The sequence below is a fragment of the Hemiscyllium ocellatum genome, chromosome 12, assembly GCF_020745735.1.
Source record: "Hemiscyllium ocellatum isolate sHemOce1 chromosome 12, sHemOce1.pat.X.cur, whole genome shotgun sequence".
In the NCBI taxonomy this organism is placed as follows: domain Eukaryota; kingdom Metazoa; phylum Chordata; class Chondrichthyes; order Orectolobiformes; family Hemiscylliidae; genus Hemiscyllium; species Hemiscyllium ocellatum.
Genome location: NC_083412.1, coordinates 32,906,530 through 32,928,051, shown reverse-complemented (window position 1 = coordinate 32,928,051; position 21,522 = coordinate 32,906,530). Strand labels below are relative to the sequence as shown.

Below are 21,522 nucleotides of genomic sequence, written 5' to 3'. Positions count from 1 at the left end.
ATGGGGAACCTTATCAAACGCCTTACTGAAAGCCACATACACCACATCAACCATTTTACCCTCATCCACCTGTTTGCTCACCTTCTCAAAGAACTCAATAAGGTTTGTGAGGCATGAACTACCCTTCAAAAAACTGTGTTGACTATCCCTAATTCCTTATTCCTTCCTAGATGCTTATAATTCCTAGCTCTTATAACCTTCTCCAACACTTTACCCACAACCGAAGTAAGGCTCAATAGTCTATAATAGCCAGGGTTGTCGCCATTCCCCTTCTTGAACAAGGAGACAACATTTGCTATCCTCCAGTCTTCTGGCACTATTCCTGTAGATAATGATGACTGAGAGATCAAAGCCAAAGATTCAGAAATCTCCTCCCTGGTTTCCCAGAGAATCCTAGGATAAGTCCCATCCGGCCCAGGGGACTCATCTATTTCCACTGTTACTGACAAATTTTGGTGTCAATGTGCTTTCAACAGTGTACCTTCCCTGTTACAGCAATATATATACGTTATCTATATATATACAATATATATACATATATGTAAGATAAGGAACTGGTCAAGGATATTGGAGTACGGATGAATCCAACAACAGTTATTATAACTAAATGTTACGTACAGACGTTAGGCACTGGAGTGTCTGGCTAATATTAAACGAGTGTGCTTTAGTAGAGGAGTATGCTTTCAGTAGTATGTCATATTTCAACTAATGTGAGGTAAGATGGCGTATGAGATCTTTATTCTCTCAGGTCATGTGCTACAATGTAGTGAGGATATTGTAAGCATGATTCTTATGGATAAACTGCCAGGAGACATAACAACAATATTTGCATAATTCTTCCAGTTTTAAATCAAGGGTTAGAATACAAGAGCAGAGATGTACTGCTGAGACTGTATAAGGCTCTGGTCAGGTTGCAAGTGTGGTGCTGGTCAGGTGTATCCGAGGAGCGGGAGAATCATCGTTTCAAGCATAAGCTCTTCATATGCCTGAAACATTGACTCTCCTGCTCTTCGGATGTTGCCTGTGCTGTTTCAGCACCACACTTTGAAACTGATCTCCAGCATCTGCAGTCCTCCCTGCAATCATCAGGCTGCATTTGGAATATTGTGAGCAGTTTTCCACCCCAAATCTAAGGAAGGATATGCTGGCCTTGGCTGGGTCCAGAGGAGGTTCACAAGGATGATACCAGGAATGAAGGGCTTACAGAGGCTTGAGAGGCTTGGATAAAGTGGACATGGAGTAGGTGTTTCCATAAATAGGAGAGACTTGGACCCAAAAGCACAGCCTCAGAGTGAAGGGATGACCCTTTAGAACTGAGATGAGGAAGAATTTCTTCAGCCAGAGGGTGGTTAATCTGTGGAACTCATTGGCACAGAGAGCTGTAGAGGCCGAGTCATGGAATGTATTGAAGACAGAGGTAGATAGGTCCTTGATTGGTAAGGATTTCAAGGGTTATCGGGCAAAGGCAGGACAATGGGGTTGAGAAACATATCAGCCGCGATTGAACAACGGAGAAGACCTGATGGGCTGAATGGCTTAGGTCTGCATAACTTATGGTAGCATATCTTATGGTCTTATGGTCTAAGACATATTTTATAGACCCTTAAATGGAAGTAACTTTATTCTCTATAACTGAGTTGTTGCAGCTTTAACAACAAAAAAAAGTAACCTTGAGTTCTAACAGAATATTGATATTAGTTGAATTAAACCCAAGCTAACCATTGCTTGGAGTTTATTCTGAGCAAGGGTTTGGGTTCTACTGGAAAGACGTTAATAAAGAGTGATGAAAAGCAGCATGATTTTTTTTGGCTAAAAGGTAGCTTCAGTTCTGCGTACGATATTTGCTGAGTGTTATATATTATCTGTCTCCATAAAAAAAATCCAAATGGCTTTAATTTCATTCATTTTCAAATTTTGATTTTTCTGATAACATTTAGAGTTCAGCACATTGGCTTAACTGTAGAAAACTTGCAATTGTGGTTGTTTTAGTGAGATGATTAGGCAAATATTTAGTTAGCATGCCCACATTGTATCTATTGCCTATGGGTCAGGTTGGCAGCATATTGTTCAATTTGAGGAATTGCAACCCAGTTTTAAGTACATGTGGCATCATTATTCATCAGAAATTGCTCATTTCGATCAGGTAAACCTGAAACAGCTACATACACAAATAGAAAAATATCAGTTGTGTGGTGAATAAACAATAACTTCTGAACAGAAAAATGAGTTTCCTTACTTGTTGTACAATAGTGGTGAGTTCCAGACAGAGTTGAATTACGTTGTTTCTAGTAACAGAATAGTCTGTCACAGCAGCAAATGGAGATCTTGGAAAAAGAAGAGAATAAATCATGATCAATAGTAGTTAAAAAAATCTGAAATCCAGGTCCACATCTTATCAAGATCTTTCTGTCAAACAGCATAAAAGCCATCATAACTGTAAATAACCGTTTTTTTTGTCTTATAAAATTGTTAATCCAATGATTCCTACAAAATGGGAACCTAAATAATTTGAATTTGAATATCAACCAGAACACAATTAAATATTGTGCCAAACACAACTGGGCCTAGAAATAATCAATTCATGGAGGACAATTTTTCTAACACTTCAGTTTTAAAGTTCAAAGAGTAAAGTGCAGGTGATGCTTTTACCATAAAAGTGATTGGAATGGATTTTTTGAGTATGTGTTCCCTGATTGGAACTAATCAGGGAGCCCTGGCTGACAGATATAAACAGATACTGCAGAGATTCCAATGGCTCTGAGCTGGTTGGTTAGCGACCACGTACTGTACACGTGTCAATAAAGAGTGACTTGATGAAGGGATACTGGCCTCCGTAGAGATATGTCGGAGGGGAAATTGAGATTTCATATTCCTGTTCCTGTTCAAGGAAAGACCCATTGCCGCAAAAGCATTTTTCACATTTAATTCAATAGGTGCAAGGACTGAAGATATTTTGCCACTTGAACATGTACAAAGAAATAAAACAAATTCCACACATGGCAGCTTGGAGCCTGACACCAGTGTGCTCTCACTGAATTACATCAAGTTGGTGGTGTGTAACATTGAAAAGGGAAGCAGAAGCAGAACTTCAATCTATACTGTGCTTTATCACCTAAGCAATATGTCAAAATGCCTCCTATACCATGAGTTACTTTTAAATGCTCAAAGTGCTGTGATGCAGACGAATGTGCCAGCTATATCTCACACAACAATATTCCACAAGCAGCAGCAAACTGCCATTTGTTGTTTCAGTGGTGGCTGACAAACAGTTGTGCCCAGGTCACCGATAAAATGCCATCTGCTTCACTTAACACTGCTGCACGATCTTGAGCACTCACTTGAATCATGGGAGCAGGCAGATGAAGCCTGAGCTTAACATTTCATCTGAATGATTACACAATTGACAATGTCACATTCATTCTGCGATGAGATGTCAGTCTAGATTATGTAAACAAGGTTGAGGCTCACAGTAACGGCTCAAGAGTAACTGGAGGACCAAGGAAAACAGAAGACACTGCTGAAAGACGAGCAAACCTGTCAGGAGACTTGGCAGACATCATCATTACAGCAGGAGAACAATGTGAATAAAAACAATAACGATTATAATTATTTTCTCAGGCAGTCCCAAAACTACAGTGCAGTTTAATGCTTATCAAAGTACTATATCAGTCAGATAGCTATTTGGCTTGATTTCGGTGTAATAATAACAATAGGGTTAACAACAGTTACTGTTATTACGGGGTAAATCTGACAGTAATGTACTCGTGCAATTAAATGTGGAACACCAGAGGTTGCATTCAGAAATACACTGCTTCTCCACAGGGTGCGCTATTGCAGTCCTCACTGATCGCCTGGCTTGTGAAGCAGGGATTTCGGCTATTTAGCTACCTGACTTCCTCCAAAATGTAGTGAAGGTTAGAGCTGATGCATTCAACGAACGTAATAAGTGGCTTTTTAAAAAATGGGATATGGGTGGCACTGGCAAGGCCAATCTCTAATTAGCTTCCCATCTCTAATTAGTAATTTCAGAATCTATAATATTGCAGTAGATCTGGAGTCACATGTAGGCCAGACCAGGCCAGACCAGTTAAGGATGGCAGATCTCCTTCCCACAAGGACATTAGTGAAGCAGCTGGGTTTCATGGTCGTCATTGCTGAGACTGGCTTTCGATTCCGGATTTGAAGAATTAAAATTAAATTTCTCCTGCTGTCATAGTATCGTACCATTGCATTCACCTCAGTCACCAGATTACAAGTCCAATGGCATAACCATGACACCACTGTCCTGACACTGCAGGTTATTATTGATCAACAACTGTAGTCACAAAAAATTGATTTCCTTGAAAGTGGAGTCGCAGATAGGTAGGATAGTGAAGAAGATGTTTGGTATGCTTTCCTTTATTGGTCAGAACATTGAGTATAGGAGTTGTGAGGCCATGCTGCAGCTGCAGCTGCACAGGATATACGTTAGACCACTTTTGGAATATTGTGTGCAATTCCAGTCTCCCTCCTATAGGAAGTATGTTGTGAAACTTGAAAGGGTTCAGAAAGGATTTACAAGGATGTTGCCAGGTTTGAAGGGTTTGAACTTCAGGGAGAGACTGAATAGCCTGGGGTTGTTATCGGAGGCTGAGGGGTGACCTCATAGAGGTTTATAAAATCATGAGGGGCATGGATAGGATAGATAGACAAAGTCTTTTCCCTGGTGTTGGGGAGTCCAGAACTAGAGGGCATAGGTTTGGGGTGAAAGGGAAATGATTTAAAAGGGTCCTAAGGGGTAATGTTTTCATGCAGAGGGTGGTGAGTGTATGGAATGAGCTGCCAAAAATACAACATTTAAAAGTCACCTGGATGGGTATATGAATAGGAAGGATTTAGAGGGATCTAGGCCAAGTGCTGGCAAATGGGACTAGATTAACTTAGGATATCTGCTCAGCATGGACGAGTTGGACCGAAGGGTCTGTTTCCATGCTGTACAGCTCTATGACTCTACGACTTGTGAAGCATTTCATTACTTCAGTGTTCTATACTTGTTTCTTTCTTTGTCTTTTGTGTCTCTCTCCAAAAATATTTATCAATCTTCATTTTACTTCATATGCAATGATTAAGTGCGTAGGAGGACAATAGAGAAGGTAATCGTAGGCTATACATGGTAATGTTGTGTTGTATATGTGTACTACATGCAAAACATGCAGGAAGTCCCAAAAACAGGATGTCGGATGACTAGTAAGTCTTAAAATTGCATGATTACCTAGCACAGAATGGGACTGGATGGCTATCTGTGTGACCTGCACACTTTATGGAGTCTATAAGACTTCCAGAGAGGAAAATAACTGCTCCTTTGCATATATGCTTGAAATAACATCTCTGCTTATTAGAGCCCTACAGGCACAAGAGCGGCCTTTTCGCCACAACAAAAGTACATTTCTACACATAATGCTGGAGAAACTCAGCAGGTCTGGCAGCATCCGTGGAGAGAGAAACAGAGTTAACATTTCACGTCCACCACAACTTTTCTCCTGGAAGGACAAGAGCAGCTGCTAGCTGGGAACACCATCTTCTGCAAGTTCCCCTCTTTGCCATCCACTGTCTTGACTTGGAGATATATCATCGTTTCTTCATTGTTACTGGGTCAAAAACCTGGATTTCTCTCCCTGACAGTATTGTGGGTCTACCTGCAGGAAATGGACCACTGTGGTTCAAGGGGGAATTAGAGATGGAAAACATTTTCTGGCAGCCACATTCCAAGAGTGAATTAAAAAAAAGAGTTCCTTGCTTTCAGCATCTCAGGTGGTGTGGAGCTAGGCTTCAAATATGGCACCAGTGCAGCAGCAATCACTTGTCACACTCCTGCTGCACGGTTCCATGACTCAGGCAACATAGAGCCCAGCTATATTGTAAGTGAGGTGCAAAACTGAAGATTGAGTGAGAAAAGTCTCCGGGAGCTATGGTGGACTAGACAAAATGTATCTGACTTGGCAAAATACTTCACCTGAAAAACAGGAAAATGTCCAATCGTGGAACTTTATTTAATCTCAGCACGAGTCCCGAGGTCTGCCCGTGTTGAGTGCTGACTGAGATGGTATGGTAAGTAGCCAGGCAAAGGAACTCTATGGCTTGGAGTGGATGGGACTAGGGAGTGGTGAGCAAGAAGTGAAAGGGTGAGAGAAATGAAGACCGTTTTATCTTCAACTGTTTTTCGTGAAGTTTCAGACAGTTGTCAGAGCACTGAGCCAGGTGGTCTCCTAAACCTGCATTCAAACTGGCAATCTCTGACTCGCAGTAAATCCCAGCAAGCTGGAACAGCCCTCCCCCCACCTTCATCACTATTGTCTGCAGGTTCAATAGCAACAATTCAAACCTGGTTGGTCAAGGCATTATCATTCCATACCATTGGTTTAGTTAGAACTTTAGTTGCCATCAGTGGTCAATTGCAAACAATAAATCAGTTAACTAATCTCTCAATTTTGTTGACATGATCTTCTCCTGTCAATATTACTGTGCTTTCACTCTCGGTAGAGAAATTAATGCCACTGAAGTTACTGATGGGAGCAATGGTCAAAGTATTACCTGCATTAGCATTCTTTGAAGATTTATCCATGTCAAATGGCTCAATAAAAGCAACTTAAACAAAACTACTGGCAAATATAGAATAAGGCTGAAAACTATTAACGCAACATAAAATAATATGTGTCTTGTAATTATAGCCCAATTTATGACTTTATAAGTTAAAAATGTTCTCTCAAGCACAGTTAATCACAGGACAGAACCAATTTTACCATATCTACACTGCACTTTATCAACAAAACAAAATTTACTATTCTTTTATTAGATAAACTCATTTTGAGTAACAAATTTGTGTTTTAGCGCCAACAGCTTATACAAGTATTATCTATAGATATGCATGCATATTTCTGAAGGGGGCATCTCTAGTTTGTAAAAATTGGCAATAGAGAAAGCATATAGCTATCTAACAAATAAAGAACTTGTATTTATATAGCATGTTTCAAAATTGCACGGGCAAGCCAATAACATTGCGAATAACGATTATTATCTCAATAGGGTTTTGCAGCCAAAAGGTCACTGAGTATTGCTGTTGTAGCCAAGGTAATTGATCTGCAAGCCTTCTTTTGGAAGCAAACAAAATCATCCAAATAATAATGTCTAGGTCTGATATTCTGGGGTGCATTTTGCTAGTCCCATTGTTGGAAAATAAGATCTGAAAACCCATACACAATAACAACTCTGCATTTTACCAGATGGCTGGGAATTGTCTAATCGCTACCACTAGGTGGTGCAAGGTGCACGCATGCGCCAAGAAGTCAAGTGAAACATCAACCTGACACTTTTTTTATGACAGAGTAAGTAGGAATTCTATAAATGATAACTTCAAATCAAATTCAGCACCTACAGTACTTGGCCGTTGTCCTGACTTGAAATGATCTCGATCTTTTCTTGCATGTTCAGATTGATTCGGAGGTGTGATGATATTGAGAAGTGTCTTTGGTTTCAGGTTTTACGTCTTCAATTTTTCATTTTTTGGCTGTTTTCTTCACAAATTGATTCCTCTCTGTTGCGTTCTTATTATCACTTCATTGTCACTTTCCCATCAGTTGTCTTCCGAGCAATTATGGTCCTTTCTCTATTTTCCTCATAATACTGAACGTGATGTGGAACCAAGGCTTTCCCACGGTCAGTAAAAGCTTTCTTTACTGTAGTTGGGGACATCCCTTGCTAAACCTGCCACAATCCTGCTTCACAGCTTACAAAGAGCTGTGAACACTGAGAATCACTGGTAGGTATGTGGACAGGTGGCTGTCTTTGCATGCTCAGTGGATGGTGGCCATCTTTGCTGATCATCATTTCATTCATTGCATTTACTCCAGGTAACATCAAGGCAGCCATCTGAACAGGCCACCACCCAGTCAGCATGGGTCAATGGCTACCAGTGACTCTTGAAATTCACAGCCTAATCTCAATAAGAATTCAAATTTAATTTGAAATTCTTACTTGCTGAATCCCTACTTTCTCTGTCATAATAAAGGCACCTGGCAAGTATTTCACTTGACTTCTTTGCACATGCATTTATATTGCGCCCCCCCCAGTAGTAATGCTTATACAATTCACAGCTTACCAGATATTGCTGGTTCATCTTCCTTCTGAGTTCTGGACATAGACTGTGGTAACTGCTGCTGGACTTTGAGCTTATACTAGTGTTCTCTGAACATTCATGGAAGTTTGAATTTGTTCATGCTCCTTTCTTTTCTGTTAAAGTCCTGCAAATGTCGTATTTCCATTTTTTTTATATTCACCTTTTACGTTCTACAATTACAGTGTTTCTAACAGGAAGATGTACAAGAATGATCATCCATAGCATCTACACCATTTAAACAAATTGTTCAGCTGATTATTCATGATTTAAATCTCTAAACATTTCATTTATTCCTGATACGTATTCCAGATTGATAGTAACAGTGAATTTTGGAATTTTATTTATTGAAACTCAATTTTTAACCTATTTTTTATTGAAATTTGTGCAACTGAAATTTATCCCTAAGTCAATACATACCAACAAAGTCACTGAATTAAATGTACTGTTGACCCAAAAGGGTGTGTAGAATTTGTAATAGGGATGATTGGAAATTTAATTACCAAGGTAAACAAGAGCTCCATTGATTCGAACCAACTAATAACCTTACACATATTTACAGTCTTTCACTCAGAGTGTACAAATGACTACATTCTGAGAACTACCTGTCCAGCCATGCCAGGAGGCTCTTAGCAGCGCCTATGAGATCCACCACTGACGTCAGGAAATCATTTGGCAATCTTCTTGAAGTCCTTCCATCATAGTGCCCACTCCTCCTCCGGCCGGTTATGAAGTTCTGAAGATTTTTAGCAGAGGCGTTCAGTTTGTGCGATAGTGTTTTGAGGTTCTCAGTTTCAAGTCCATAGTTCTGAAAAAGACGCAAAGGTCAAATAATTCTGTGTAAGTCTGAAAATCCGCGATGGTACTGATTGATCCTTGCAAACACATCTAACAATCAGACGTGGTATTGCTTAAGCATTGTCTTCTACTGCAGACCCTCCCATCTTCAAACACAGCACTGCAACCAATATCCAAAACAAGAAGATAATTGAGAATTTACAAATTGACTTTTCTTGAGCAGGTACTATGTATGAAATATGTTTATAAAGCACAGCCCCAATATATTCTTTCTTTTAACAATGTGCACTTTTAAGATTTGTTATTTATTTCTTTTAAAAAAGTTGTATAAACATAATTTAGACTTCACTGAAGATAGTCAGCTATTAGCAAAAATGTGCTGAAAATCAAAAATCGAAGCAGAAAATGCTGGGAAAACTCAGCAGGTCTGGCAGTAGCAGTGAGGAGAGAAACAGAGATAGCATTCAAGTCTGATAAGCCTCTGATCTGTTACCTGCACTTTGATGACTTCACCAAGAGCTGTTGATGTGGTACAGAGTGTCTTAATTTCTCTGGTCCCCACACCCACTTTAACATGTCTCACTGTGAACTTGAAGAGATATATCGAACTCAAAACGCTGGGTTAGATCTGATCATATTTTGACTGTGCCATTTCTGACGAGTTTCACAGAGGATTTCTCTCTATGAGACCAAGTGAATTTTCTCACACTGCTATCCCAAACTCACTTCCCCACCCTCATGGCATCCACTGCTAGTCTGATTCGCCCACTCACTATAACCAGAGGTATGTATTATAGCCAGACAGCTAGGTAATCCTGGTTCTGGTGCCATGCTAAATTGCCCATAGTGTCCAGGCTAGGGATATGGTGGCGATTGGATCTGTGTGGATGCTCTTTGGAGGTCAGTGCAGACTCGATGGGCCAAATGGCCTCTTTCTGCCCTGTAGGGATTTTGTAATTCGATGTCAAAACATTGTACTCAGTACACTCATCAAACTACGAATTCAGAACACCCTGCTGAGATCATAGTGACTTTTGAAATTCATCTAAGCATTCGAAATATTAGAAGGGAGTAAGTTAATTTATTGGCTAAGTGTAAGTTGGGCAGGCTTTTAGAGAGATTCTTGCTATGAGGCCAACTGAGCCATTTGTTACCATATCTCACCAAATGCACCACATTAACCAACAAGCCTACCCACATGGCATCTCTCACATCCGATTCTATTCCTATTTTACCACATGCTATTTCTGGAATAATACAGTCATAGAGTCATTCAGCACATCAAAGGCCTTTTGGCCCACCACATCAATACTGACCAACAAATACCTAACTACAGTAATCCCATTTACCTTATTTGGCCCATGGTCTGCCAAGTCCTGCCATTTTAAATACTTATCCAGATGCTTCTTAGATGTTGTGGGAGTACCTGCCTCTCAGGCAGCATGTTCCATATTTCTACTACACTCTGGATGAAAGAATTCTATCGCATACCTCCTCTAAACCATTTACTCCTCACCTTAAGGTTATGCCCTCTGGTCTTAGACATGAGAAAAGTATTCTCACGATCTACTTTACCTCTGCCTTCCATAATTCTGCACACGTCAATCAGATGCCCCATCAGCCTCCTCTGCTCAAGTACAACAAACCCAGTCTATCCAATCTCTCCTCATCCCAGGCAATAACCTGATGAATCGCCTTTGCACCTTCTCCACTGTAATCATGTCCTTCTGATAGCGTGGTGACTAGAACTGCACACAGTATTCCACCTGTAGCCTAACCAAAGCTTTATATAGTTGCAACAAGACTTCCTTGTTCCTATATTATATGCCTTGGCTAATGAAGGCAAGAATTCATATGCCTTCTTCACCATCCCGTCTACTTCTGCCGACTCCTTCATGGATCTAAGGATTTGTACATCAAAGTTCCTTTGTTCCTCAGTTGTCCCTGCCAACCCACCATTCATTGTGTATGTCCTTTCCTTACTATACCTCCCAAAATGCATCTCCTTGCACTTACTGGATTAAATTCCATTGTTTTGCCCAAAATACCAGCTGGTCAATATCAGACTGCAGCCTGAGACAAGCTCCTTAGTTGCAACAAAACCATAAATGTTCATTTGATCTGTTAACTTAAATCTTCTACATTCAAGTTGTCAATCTACATAAGAAAGAGGAAGGGTCACAACACCAATGCCCAGGGTACCACTGGTCACAGGTTTCCAATCATAAAACAACTCTCCACCATTCCCACTTGCTTCCAGTTTTCCAACTTGTATTGGATCCCATAGGCTCTTACCTTTTGGACAAGCCTTCCATGCCTCACTTTATAAAAGGCCTTACTGAAGCCCACGTAAACCACATCAACTGCGTTACCCTGCTAAATTCAAATATATTTTGCTACATCTGCTCTTCAAGAGAGTTTACGCCTACATCATCAATTCGTGACTCTCATACTGGGGTTTGAAACCCACACAACAGCTAAAATGAAGCTTGTCTGAACTAAGAAATAAGTTAAAATGAGTTCAGGGCCCCTTCATGTGTGATGCATGCCTCACCCATTCCACAAAAAAGAAATGGATCCTAATAAATGGTCAGAAATTGGGGCAGATTTTCCAACTTTTCCCCACCATTTTTAAAGGTCTCTACAAAAATACTGGGCATTTTGATGCAAAGCTTCCATCAAACACAAGAATAATATGTGACTGTGGATAATGTACATTAGAACAAAAATATGTTCTCATTTTCTTTGAACGATAACTCTACAAATGTAAATGGACATTTATTGAGCTACTGAGAAAATATAGTTTTGTGCAATTCCATGTTAAAATAATTTGAGTATGTTTACATGTAAGGTACAGTGACAAATGATCAGGTAAGCTTTGTATCATTATTGTTATTTTCTTATAAGAGACCGAAGAACAGCAAAATCTTCTAATTTCCTCCTTCTACTTATACATAAATGGACTCTTCACATTTTTTAATAAAAATGTTTCTGTGGCTATAATAAACTTTCTATTTAACGAAGACCTTCCATACAAATAAACAGATCCCACAGAAACAGCTCCAATCTGCTGCAGTTACAATTAGTTTGAGGAAAGTTAGCAAGGGATGAAAGTGCAATCCATAATCATGCTTTTTTTTAACTACTGAGGGCTGGGACTCATATATCTTGGGTAGATAATTTACATCTAGAGCAGCTTGCAGCCCAGTGCCAGCCGGTGACCCTTTACCTCTGGGTCAGTTTCTTGTTGGTTTAAGTCCAACGTTGGGATCTAATCTCATAATCCAGTCATACTGCGGTACTGTCAGCAAACTGTGCTGTTGGATTCTATATTAAATCCGAGCATTCGGGTGTGATATTAAGTTAGTGCAAAGCACCTGTGTTACTTCTCAGAGACGGTAGACTATCACCTGGTGTCCCAGCATTGTTTCAACAGGTGCACCCAAAAATAAACAGGCCAGATGGTCACTCATCTCACTGTTTCGCCATATTACTGACATAGCTTGCCGCCACTTTGCAAAATAGCATTCCCAAAGCAATTTAATACAAAGTGTTTTGAAGCACTTAGAGGAACATATTCAAAAAAGTACAGTAAATTCTACCTTTTATATTCAAGGAGGAAAGGGAAATAAGTTGAAAATCACAGAAGGTCCTTCATTAATTACAAAAAAAGGGAATCCTACAACTGTGAATATGGGACAGTTGGAATTGCTCACTCATATCAGCTGTGTGAAGAACACTGGTTATCGCAGAGCTTAAGTCACAATTTCACATTTGAAAATTATTCAGATGCAGGAGACCAAGTAATAAGACAATTCTCAAAATCATTATTCACCAAAGTGTAAAAGTACTTCTGTTCATTTGCTTGACTGCTTCAAAAATGCCGATTTTATATCAAGGGTCTCACCAAGATATATCCAGTGCCTCTGCTGGACATGAAGCTGTCATTAACGTTCACATTTCCATTGAGATCAGTCAACTATTGAACACTCTTGATCCACATTTATTTGAAAAGACCACATTCTGTTTTCACGTTCTATCTTTCTGGATTGACTGAAGAGACCATTGAAACAGGCTTTGATAAATAAATGAACAGGATTTGCTGATGAATCCAGATAACATTAATTCAATTAAAATTGAAAGGTTTAAAGTTCATAAGGGATGAGTAATTTCTACCTTTTCCATTTAAAAAGCCAAGCAAGGGGATTGCCTAGCCATTATTGAGTTGCCTGATTTTTATTTCTATCATCTCTCAACTACAAATAACTCAGAAAAAACCTACTGCTCACAATGATGAGATATCAGAGATTTTTACACTTGAGCAGTATAACCTTTCCAGCCTCCATCCACATACATACCTTGGGAATTTCTAAAGGTTTACATTACCACACCTAACTTATTTGGGAATGGCATTAACTTCTAAAAGTAAGGAAGTATCTTTCTGGAGCCTGCAATGAGTAGTTGGGGAATGGGATCATAGCTGATCTGTGACCAGGAAAATTCTGGATGATATTTGCTCATTTTTCCTCACTTCTACTGTGGAACAGTGAGGATATATTATGAGGAATGCTCCACATATGAAAACAGTGCCAGTAGCCAGAGCACTCTTTTTTTTTTAACATTTCTGATATATTTCTGAAAGTGAAATCAGCTATAACTAGGCATAGAAGTATAAACTGAAGTATTCAGACTAACTGTGCTGTCAAAGGCTCTAACACAAAGCTCACAGGACTGTGAATATTATATGTGTTTGTTTCAACCAGAGAAAATATCGAAGGATATAATTCAAGCTGTCAAAATACTTTGGGGAATCGATGAATTAATTGAATTAGAACATAATTCAGAATTTATTTATAAGTAATAAGCAGGACCAGAGATTAAAGAAAACAGATGGACAGACAGAATGGAATCTGAGTGACAACAGTTGAAGTGGAAATTAATTCTCTCAATTGGGGGGCAATAGGTCAGAGTTAAATCAAGAAATTTGCAAAAAAGACAAGTATTAAGGCACTTCTGATTTCTAAGGAGATAAAAGAGCTTTTATATGAGGTTTTCACTCAGGAACTTAAAATGACATTGACATGCCAATTTGTCTGCTTTTTTCATATTATTACAAGTTGAGTATCGAGACTATACTCTAACTTTGTAACTTATTAATCATGATACATACGAGAAATTTAAAATTGATTTTTCAGGATTGTTGTTTAATTTAGCCATGATAGAGTTCTGCCAATCAGGTCTTTGCCTTTTTATTTGGTGTGCAATTCATATTTTTTTGTCCTTTCTACACCATAATTCTCAGGCAGTTACCAGGACAAATCTTAAGATTGAGATAATTGTGTTGCTTCACTGTTGCTGCAAGTACACGGAATGGTTGCAGTTCAAAACATGACCGGGTGGCTCATTGAAATCCTGTCTTTTCTTCTGCAACAGCAATTCAGCTAATCCCCAGACTTACCTTGAAGCCCTCCAATTTTTATCTCTTCAGGTGATTATCTCATTCCTTTTAGAAAATGTAATTGAATTTGCCTCCGCCACACTGTACAGAAAACAGTGCATTCTCCAGAATTGGTACAATACTCCAGCTAAAGCCAAATCAGTGTTTTATCAAGATTCACCAACTTTCCTAGCCTTGAACTTCATCGTCTTAGATATTTGTGAACTGCTTGTTTGATATGTAGCACCGATGAGCAGAAATTTCCTCGAATTAAACATCAGGAAGAAGGAAGCCATCATCTTCATTTTCCATTCCAATGTTCCCTACTGGCTCCATCAATCTCCCTACTAAGTCTGAGATTAAGCCAGTCTCCTCACAATATTGGTGGAACATTTGAATTGTAGACCAGTTTCTCAATTCATATCTATGCTGTCATTAAGACTGTCTACTTCTACCCTGTACCCTCCCACAACTTATCCCTGTTGCAACACACGTACCATTGAAACCCCCATCCATTATTACTTCTGAACTCGACTATTCTAATACACTTATGTCTGTTTTCTCACATTTTAAGCTCCACCCAAAGATCTACTCTCGTATTTTAACTCACATCAAGTTCCATTCCCATCACCCCTGAGTTCTCACTGATTTACACTGGCTCTTGGTCAAGCAATGCCTTTGATTGTAAAATTCACAACCTTATTTTCAATTCATCTGTGATCTCCTCCAGCTCTACAACTCTCTGAGATAAATGCAATCCTCTGGTCTCTTGTGCCCTCCCAATTTTAATTGCTCCCACCATTGAGTCTTCCCTGAGCTCTCAAATTCCCTTTCAACACCTTCCCACTTTTCTTTTCTGTTTTAAGAAATGTATTAACACCTAGCTTTTGACCTGACCTTTGCTTATGAGGCACAAGTGACACGTAGCTCTATAATGCTCCTGTGAAGCAACTTGAAAGGCTTCATTACAGTAAAAGTGCAATCGGCAATATATAAGCACGTATAGTTATTGACATTGTTTTCAAATACATGCCTGAATACTTTCTGAGCTCTGACACCTTTTGCTTCTGAGATCCAATTGCCTGCGCATTGTTTCTGGAGATAAGTATCAACAGGCTGCTTCCCAGTGCCAGTCCAAGAACCACAGATGGACTCCCAAGTGGGTGGACCACTTACAGTACCCAAAATTGTTAGTAGCTGGACCCCACTGAGAGGAGTGGGCTCTGTCAATGCAGGCAGGAAATCACAGGCCTGCCTGCAATGGAAGAGTCCTCTGCAGACTTCAAAACTGGACACAAAATAAAGTGTGACCAGATCTTTCAGGCCATCAGTTCGGCGAAGATGTTCCTCCGCGTGATGTCTCACAGTTGCAATTGTGGTGACCTGGCATCAGTGGCTGGTAGACTTTGTTCTGCTTCTGACAGAACACCTCCTGAAATGTGCCAGACTTAGCTTCAGCAGGGGAGCCATCCACCACAAGTAAGATTTCAGCAACATGTCCAATTTGTTCCTAGACGTTAATCTGCTGATATTTATCTGTCTGCCACTCCTAGGTAGGTGGCAAAGTCATTCAGATTCTGCTTTCTCACAAGATTATGCAGAGGTGAGAACAAATCCAGAGTATGTCATCCTACCTCCAAAAGCTGATTTGATGCAGCTAATAAGATTCCACTCTCTGGCTCTGTACCTAAAGTTCCAAATCCTGTGTGCTCCTATTGACCATATTCTCAAACTGCCTTGTTAGTTTCAACAATCTGTACACCAATACCCATCCTTTCCCATGGTCTCTCTGTTCCTACACCATAGGATGCTACTTCTCCATTCTTGCTTCCAAAGTACATCACTTCACACTCCTCTACATCAGGTTTCATCTGCCGTCAGTCTGCTCATTCTACTGGCCCATCTATGTCCTCTTTAAGTCTATCATTTTCCTCCTCACAATTCACAACACATCTAAGTATTGTATCTGCAAAATTTGAAATGTTACTTTCGCAATGAGTAGCTCTAATAATAATAACTGTGGAAAAGACCACATGCGAATTACAGAACAACATCAGTTAATCAATGGAGTGTTGAAAAACACATTTAAATACTTGCTTTTTTTCTGCTAAAACTTGTAAATATTGTTAGCAAAACAACCTAGTTAATACATTACATTCCCTACAGGGCCTCCATACAGAATGCATTTATGATAGAGAAGACAAACTGACTGTGAAATATGTAAGACGTTAAATTCCCAGATCTATAGTACTGAAAAACTTAGCATTGTAAACCAATGCTTCATCCTGAACTCGATCAGCAGAGCCTAAACAGGACTGGGGATCAGGGAAGGAAGAGAAATGGCTGCTGACTTCAACTTTTAAGCTTTCTGACTCATGCTGTGCTGCCTGTTGCCATATGTTGCAAAAAAGTCATTGAATGCGACAGTTCAGAAGACCAGACAATTCATTTGGGCTTTCTGAAAGATTTATCCAATTAGTACCCATCCTTCATTCATTCGCCACAGCCCTGCAAAATTTCCTTCTTCAATTACGAACTGTCTTTTCTGAAAAGGTACGAGTTTGAAACACATTTCTTAAAAGTTCTGATATAGAAAAGGCAAAGAGATTGTATTCACCAAAGCACACAGCAGGTCCACTGCCTCCAAGATCAGTTCCTGATGGCCAATACGAGTGACCCCAAGCTCCTCCAGTTCCTGATGAGTGATTCGCAGAAGTTGATCTCCACTGACTTTTTCCCTCTCAAAGTTCTTAATGTACTGTTGCAGGCAGTCATCAAGGCCTAATGATAATGAGCAGAAAACAAAATTAAACTTCCGTAAAGTACAAATTTCAGTACACAGCACATCCCATTGGAGCTGCACTGCTGTTGCATATTAGTTATGTGGAACCAATTTTGAGTTATGTGTGACAGCAAATAAAACATGCAAATGTTTAATTTCCCTTCAGTACTTCTGTAGTCCACAGTGACAAGATTTGAATCTGCTGAACTGCAGTAATCTAATGTTTTGTAAACCATAAATTCAGCTGCTATATAACAGATACTGTATAAGTTATAAAATATATATTTCAAACCAAAGCCAAAAGTATCAAGTAAATCTGTCAACCCCTCAGTTGAGATGCCGGCTGTACCTTAATGGTAGCACCTTGGCCTCTTGTCTCAAAAGCAAAATTGGACCATTAAGTATAACAGCAGAATTAGGCCATTCAGCCCAATGAGCCTGCTCCACCATCTGATCTTTTTCTCAATCCCATTCTCCTGTGTTCTCCCCATAACCTCGATCCCCTTAATAATCAAGGATCTATTTATCTCTGTCTTACATACAATTTCACACTTTGGAAATCAACTCACTCACTCATTGATAATCAACGATTGATTCCCACAGTGATCAGTCCTTTCACAAACTCTTTTCAATATTAGAACCAGCTATAAAAGCTCATTCTAACTTAATATTGAAGTAAGTTGATGCTTAACACCATTGTATATTTATGTGTTTATTTTTGTTTTCAGTAAATTACAGTTCCGGTATGTTTAAAAATATCCCAAATCTTTTCTCATCTATTAAAATCAGCCACATTATTCAAATTTAACAGAAAATGCAATTTCTAATGACATACATTGAGCTACTGAAGGAGCTTGTCTGTGACTTCAGGAAATGGAGTGGAGGGCACACCCTTGTCTGCATCAACGGTGCTGAGACGCAGGCGCTCTAAGTACACAGGAGTGATGATCATCAACAATCTGTCCTGGTCCACCCAGGTCAACACAATATCTCTACTTTCTCAGGAGGCTAAGGAAATTTGGCATGTCTACAAGGACAGTTACCAATTTTTATTGATGCACCGTAGCATCCCACCTGGATGCATCACAAGAAACTACAGAGGGTTGTGAACACAGTCCGGTCCATCGCGTGAAACCAGCCTCTCATCCATTGACTCTATCCACACTTCCTGCTGCATCAGGAAAGCAACCAACATCAAGGATCCCTCCCAACCCCGTTAAACTCTCTTCCACCTTCTTCCATCAGACAGAAGATATGAAAGCTTGAATACAGGCACGCACAGATTCAAGAACAGCGTCTTCCCTGCTGTTACCAGACTTTTGAACAGATGTCTCAAATGTTAAATCTGATCTCTCTCTCTGCACCTTCTCTGTGGCTGTAACACTGTGTTCTGCACTGTTCTGCTATCCTGATACACTTTGTACAGTATGATCTGTCTACATAGCACACTAAACAACGCTTTTCATTGTATCTTGGTACTTGTGACAAGAATGATTTAAATTCAAACTCAAGGAAATTTAATGCAAACACAAAAAAATCTCAAATGGGTATCAAAGACATATAACTTGATATCCTTTTTTTTCTAGTTAATAAATGAGCTATGAGGAAAGTTATCAAAAATTTAGTCCAAGTAAAAGCATTTAAGGAGACCATTATAGCAATTGGGAGTGTTTATAGAGAGAATTCAGCTGCTAGAGAGATGTGCACAGTGGTGGTGCAAGTATGAAAAACTGACAATTCCTTTGATTTTGAAGCAAAGAACCTGTTTTATCTACAGAAAGCAGAAAATCCACTTCACTGATATCCACCTTCAATCACTTTTCCCATTTCTTACTCTTATTACTTAAATGGAAAATAGGATCATGCGCATTTTTTAAAAAAAATCTTCATAGCTGAATATAAAATATTTTACTTTATCTAAGTTGGTCATGCAATGCTGTTACTTCTAATCTTTCATATATGACAACCTGTAATGATTAGCTACGCGACTGGAGTTGAATGTATCTTCAGAAAAAGCTAGCTACCACAGAGTTCCACATGTGAAAAATATTGCTTCTGAGACAGGCTTTTGTTGCCTACTTTAAGTTAGATTGATGATTCGAGGAAGGATCTGTGAATTCTAGTATCTTAAAGCCTAATGTCAGTGACAGTGAGAACAACTCCTGAAGCACTTTAGAGGAGTCTACAAATAAGCACTTGAATTTAGTACCATTGGTAGCAATCAGCTCAGTGTTGGAGTGAGGATGTAACACCTTGTGGAATTCTATAACAGGATGGCTAAAATTGTGGATGCCAGTGATTAAATAAATATGGTTTACTTGGTTTTTCTAAGCTTTGCAGTAAGTTTCTCATGAGGGTAATAAGGAGGTTTCAAACCTACATGGTGCTTTACAAATTGTCTAGACAGGCTGACAACAAGCCTGAGGACAGAATACTGATGGGATGACCATTGAAAAATGCTCTGCCCAAGACAAAGTAGAGAGTAGGGTTCCAATGGTATCCAGTCTATGTCATTTACAATATTGAATTGCCATACAACATGATGTCACAGACTTATTAAATCTACAGATGGCAGAGTTTTGTGGTGGAGGAATAAGTAGAAGTGAGGATGACGACCTTTCAAAAAACCTGAACTAATTATCTGGATGGCTCTGAAACAGCAGATGTATTTCACCGTTTATATATGCATAGATAAAGCACAAAGGAGCAGAGAACTGTAAATGTGTAGAACACAAAAGCATTTGTCTCTCCTATCAGAAAAACAAAGAAAAGGATTTGGAGTGATCACTCAAACTTGGAATGCATCTGGTCAGAAGGCAGGTTATTAATAAGACAATTTAGGACACTGGTATTGGTCATACTGATATTCAGCCAAATGTAAGGCCAATTTTGAAGTGAACAAGCAGTCCAGATCGTTGGATGTCAGAGTGAATACCAGTACATTTGAAATAATTCACAGATGAGTGATCAATCCAAGTTCATACTGAGTGACTTAATTAATTTTCACCAAAAGACAAACAGGATGATAGATTCAACCTTCAAAAAAATCATTGAGGGAGAAGTGCATTTACATTTTGCTTGGATAACACATAGAAAAAGAATGAATAATCCATAAGTCTCAATTGTTAATATGAAATGGTTCTTTTCCTCAGTTGAACATATGTAAGGACTTATCTTTTATTTTTATGCTTTTTTTTGTCAATCTATGGACTGAAATGAAAGAGTAGTTTTGAAACCAGTATTTTGAAATGATTTGTCAGCAAGTCTCATGACACTCGTGCCAAGCGTTATAAACGGCTAAAGCAAAGAACTTACTAACTTGCAAAGAGTCAAATTATTTATAATAAATAGTCATTCTTGTTAAGTACAGAAACCTGGGCCATGCTTTCTGACAACCTGGGCCTCTAAATCAGGTAAATTTTATGTTCTTACTTAAAAATCTTTAACTTTTGGGAAAAATCCTGAAATAGCAGGACTTGATTACCCCAGTGAGATGTGGCATAAAACTGTGGAGCAAATTTCCAGGGAAGGGAATTGATTAAGCCTGACTTTCTGCTTTGAAAGCTTTGCTGTAGCTACACACTTGAGAAGCAGGATTGAAGGTTATACTGACAATGTAGAAAAATAGGGATTTTCTCCCATTCCCAAGATGTCAGGAAAGGAAGTTACTGTTTCCTAATTCAAAATGTGATAGCAAATAAGCCCATGATGGGATCAATCACAAATGTGGCTATTGTATCACTAACCTCATCACCCTCAGAGGGTGATCTCTCCCTCTGTGCCTCCAAACTCATTGTCTTCCAACTCCGCACAGCTCACTCACTTCTAACACTTCCCAAAATCCACAAACAGTATTCCACACAAATCCACATTCGTCATTTACTCTTTACCCCCTCCCCGACCCTATCTTTTGCATAAAAAAACCCCCTTTTCTTAGGTACCATTAGTTCTAAGGAAAGGTCATTGGACCCAAATGTTAACTCTGATTTCTCTCCATAGATTCTGCCAGACCTGCTGAGCTTTTCCGCAATTTCTGTTTTTGCTTGTGTTAATCACACAGGGATTTGATGGAATAAAGTGGGTTGACTGAGTGACTTTAGCTTACTCTGTTTTTTTTGTGTATGATAAGTATGCTAAAGTATTATATGTAATATTGCCAGAAGTTTAATATCAAACAATTTGGTCTTACTTTGCCGAGACCTCTATGGTTCATACATATTACTTCTTCCACTTTTATTTTCTTCTTCTCCATGTGGGCGGCACGGTGGCACAGTGGTTAGCACTGCTGCCTCACAGCGCCTGAAGACCCGGGTTCAATTCCCGACTCAGGCGACTGACTGTGTGGAGTTTGCACAT

The 21,522-nt window shown here is 39.3% G+C and overlaps 1 protein-coding gene across 1 annotated transcript in view; it reads right to left on the bottom strand.

The window, feature by feature from the left end:
* Positions 1-21,522, bottom strand: part of cnksr2a (connector enhancer of kinase suppressor of Ras 2a) — a 481,257-nt gene that overhangs the window by 344,233 nt on the left and 115,502 nt on the right. The window contains exons 2-4 of the mRNA XM_060832965.1: positions 17,002-17,165; positions 8,755-8,957; positions 2,237-2,324 (exon numbers count right to left, since the gene is read on the bottom strand). Of these exons, the coding sequence (XP_060688948.1) occupies positions 2,237-2,324; positions 8,755-8,957; positions 17,002-17,165 (455 nt within the window). The remainder of the gene's footprint in view (positions 1-2,236; positions 2,325-8,754; positions 8,958-17,001; positions 17,166-21,522) is intronic.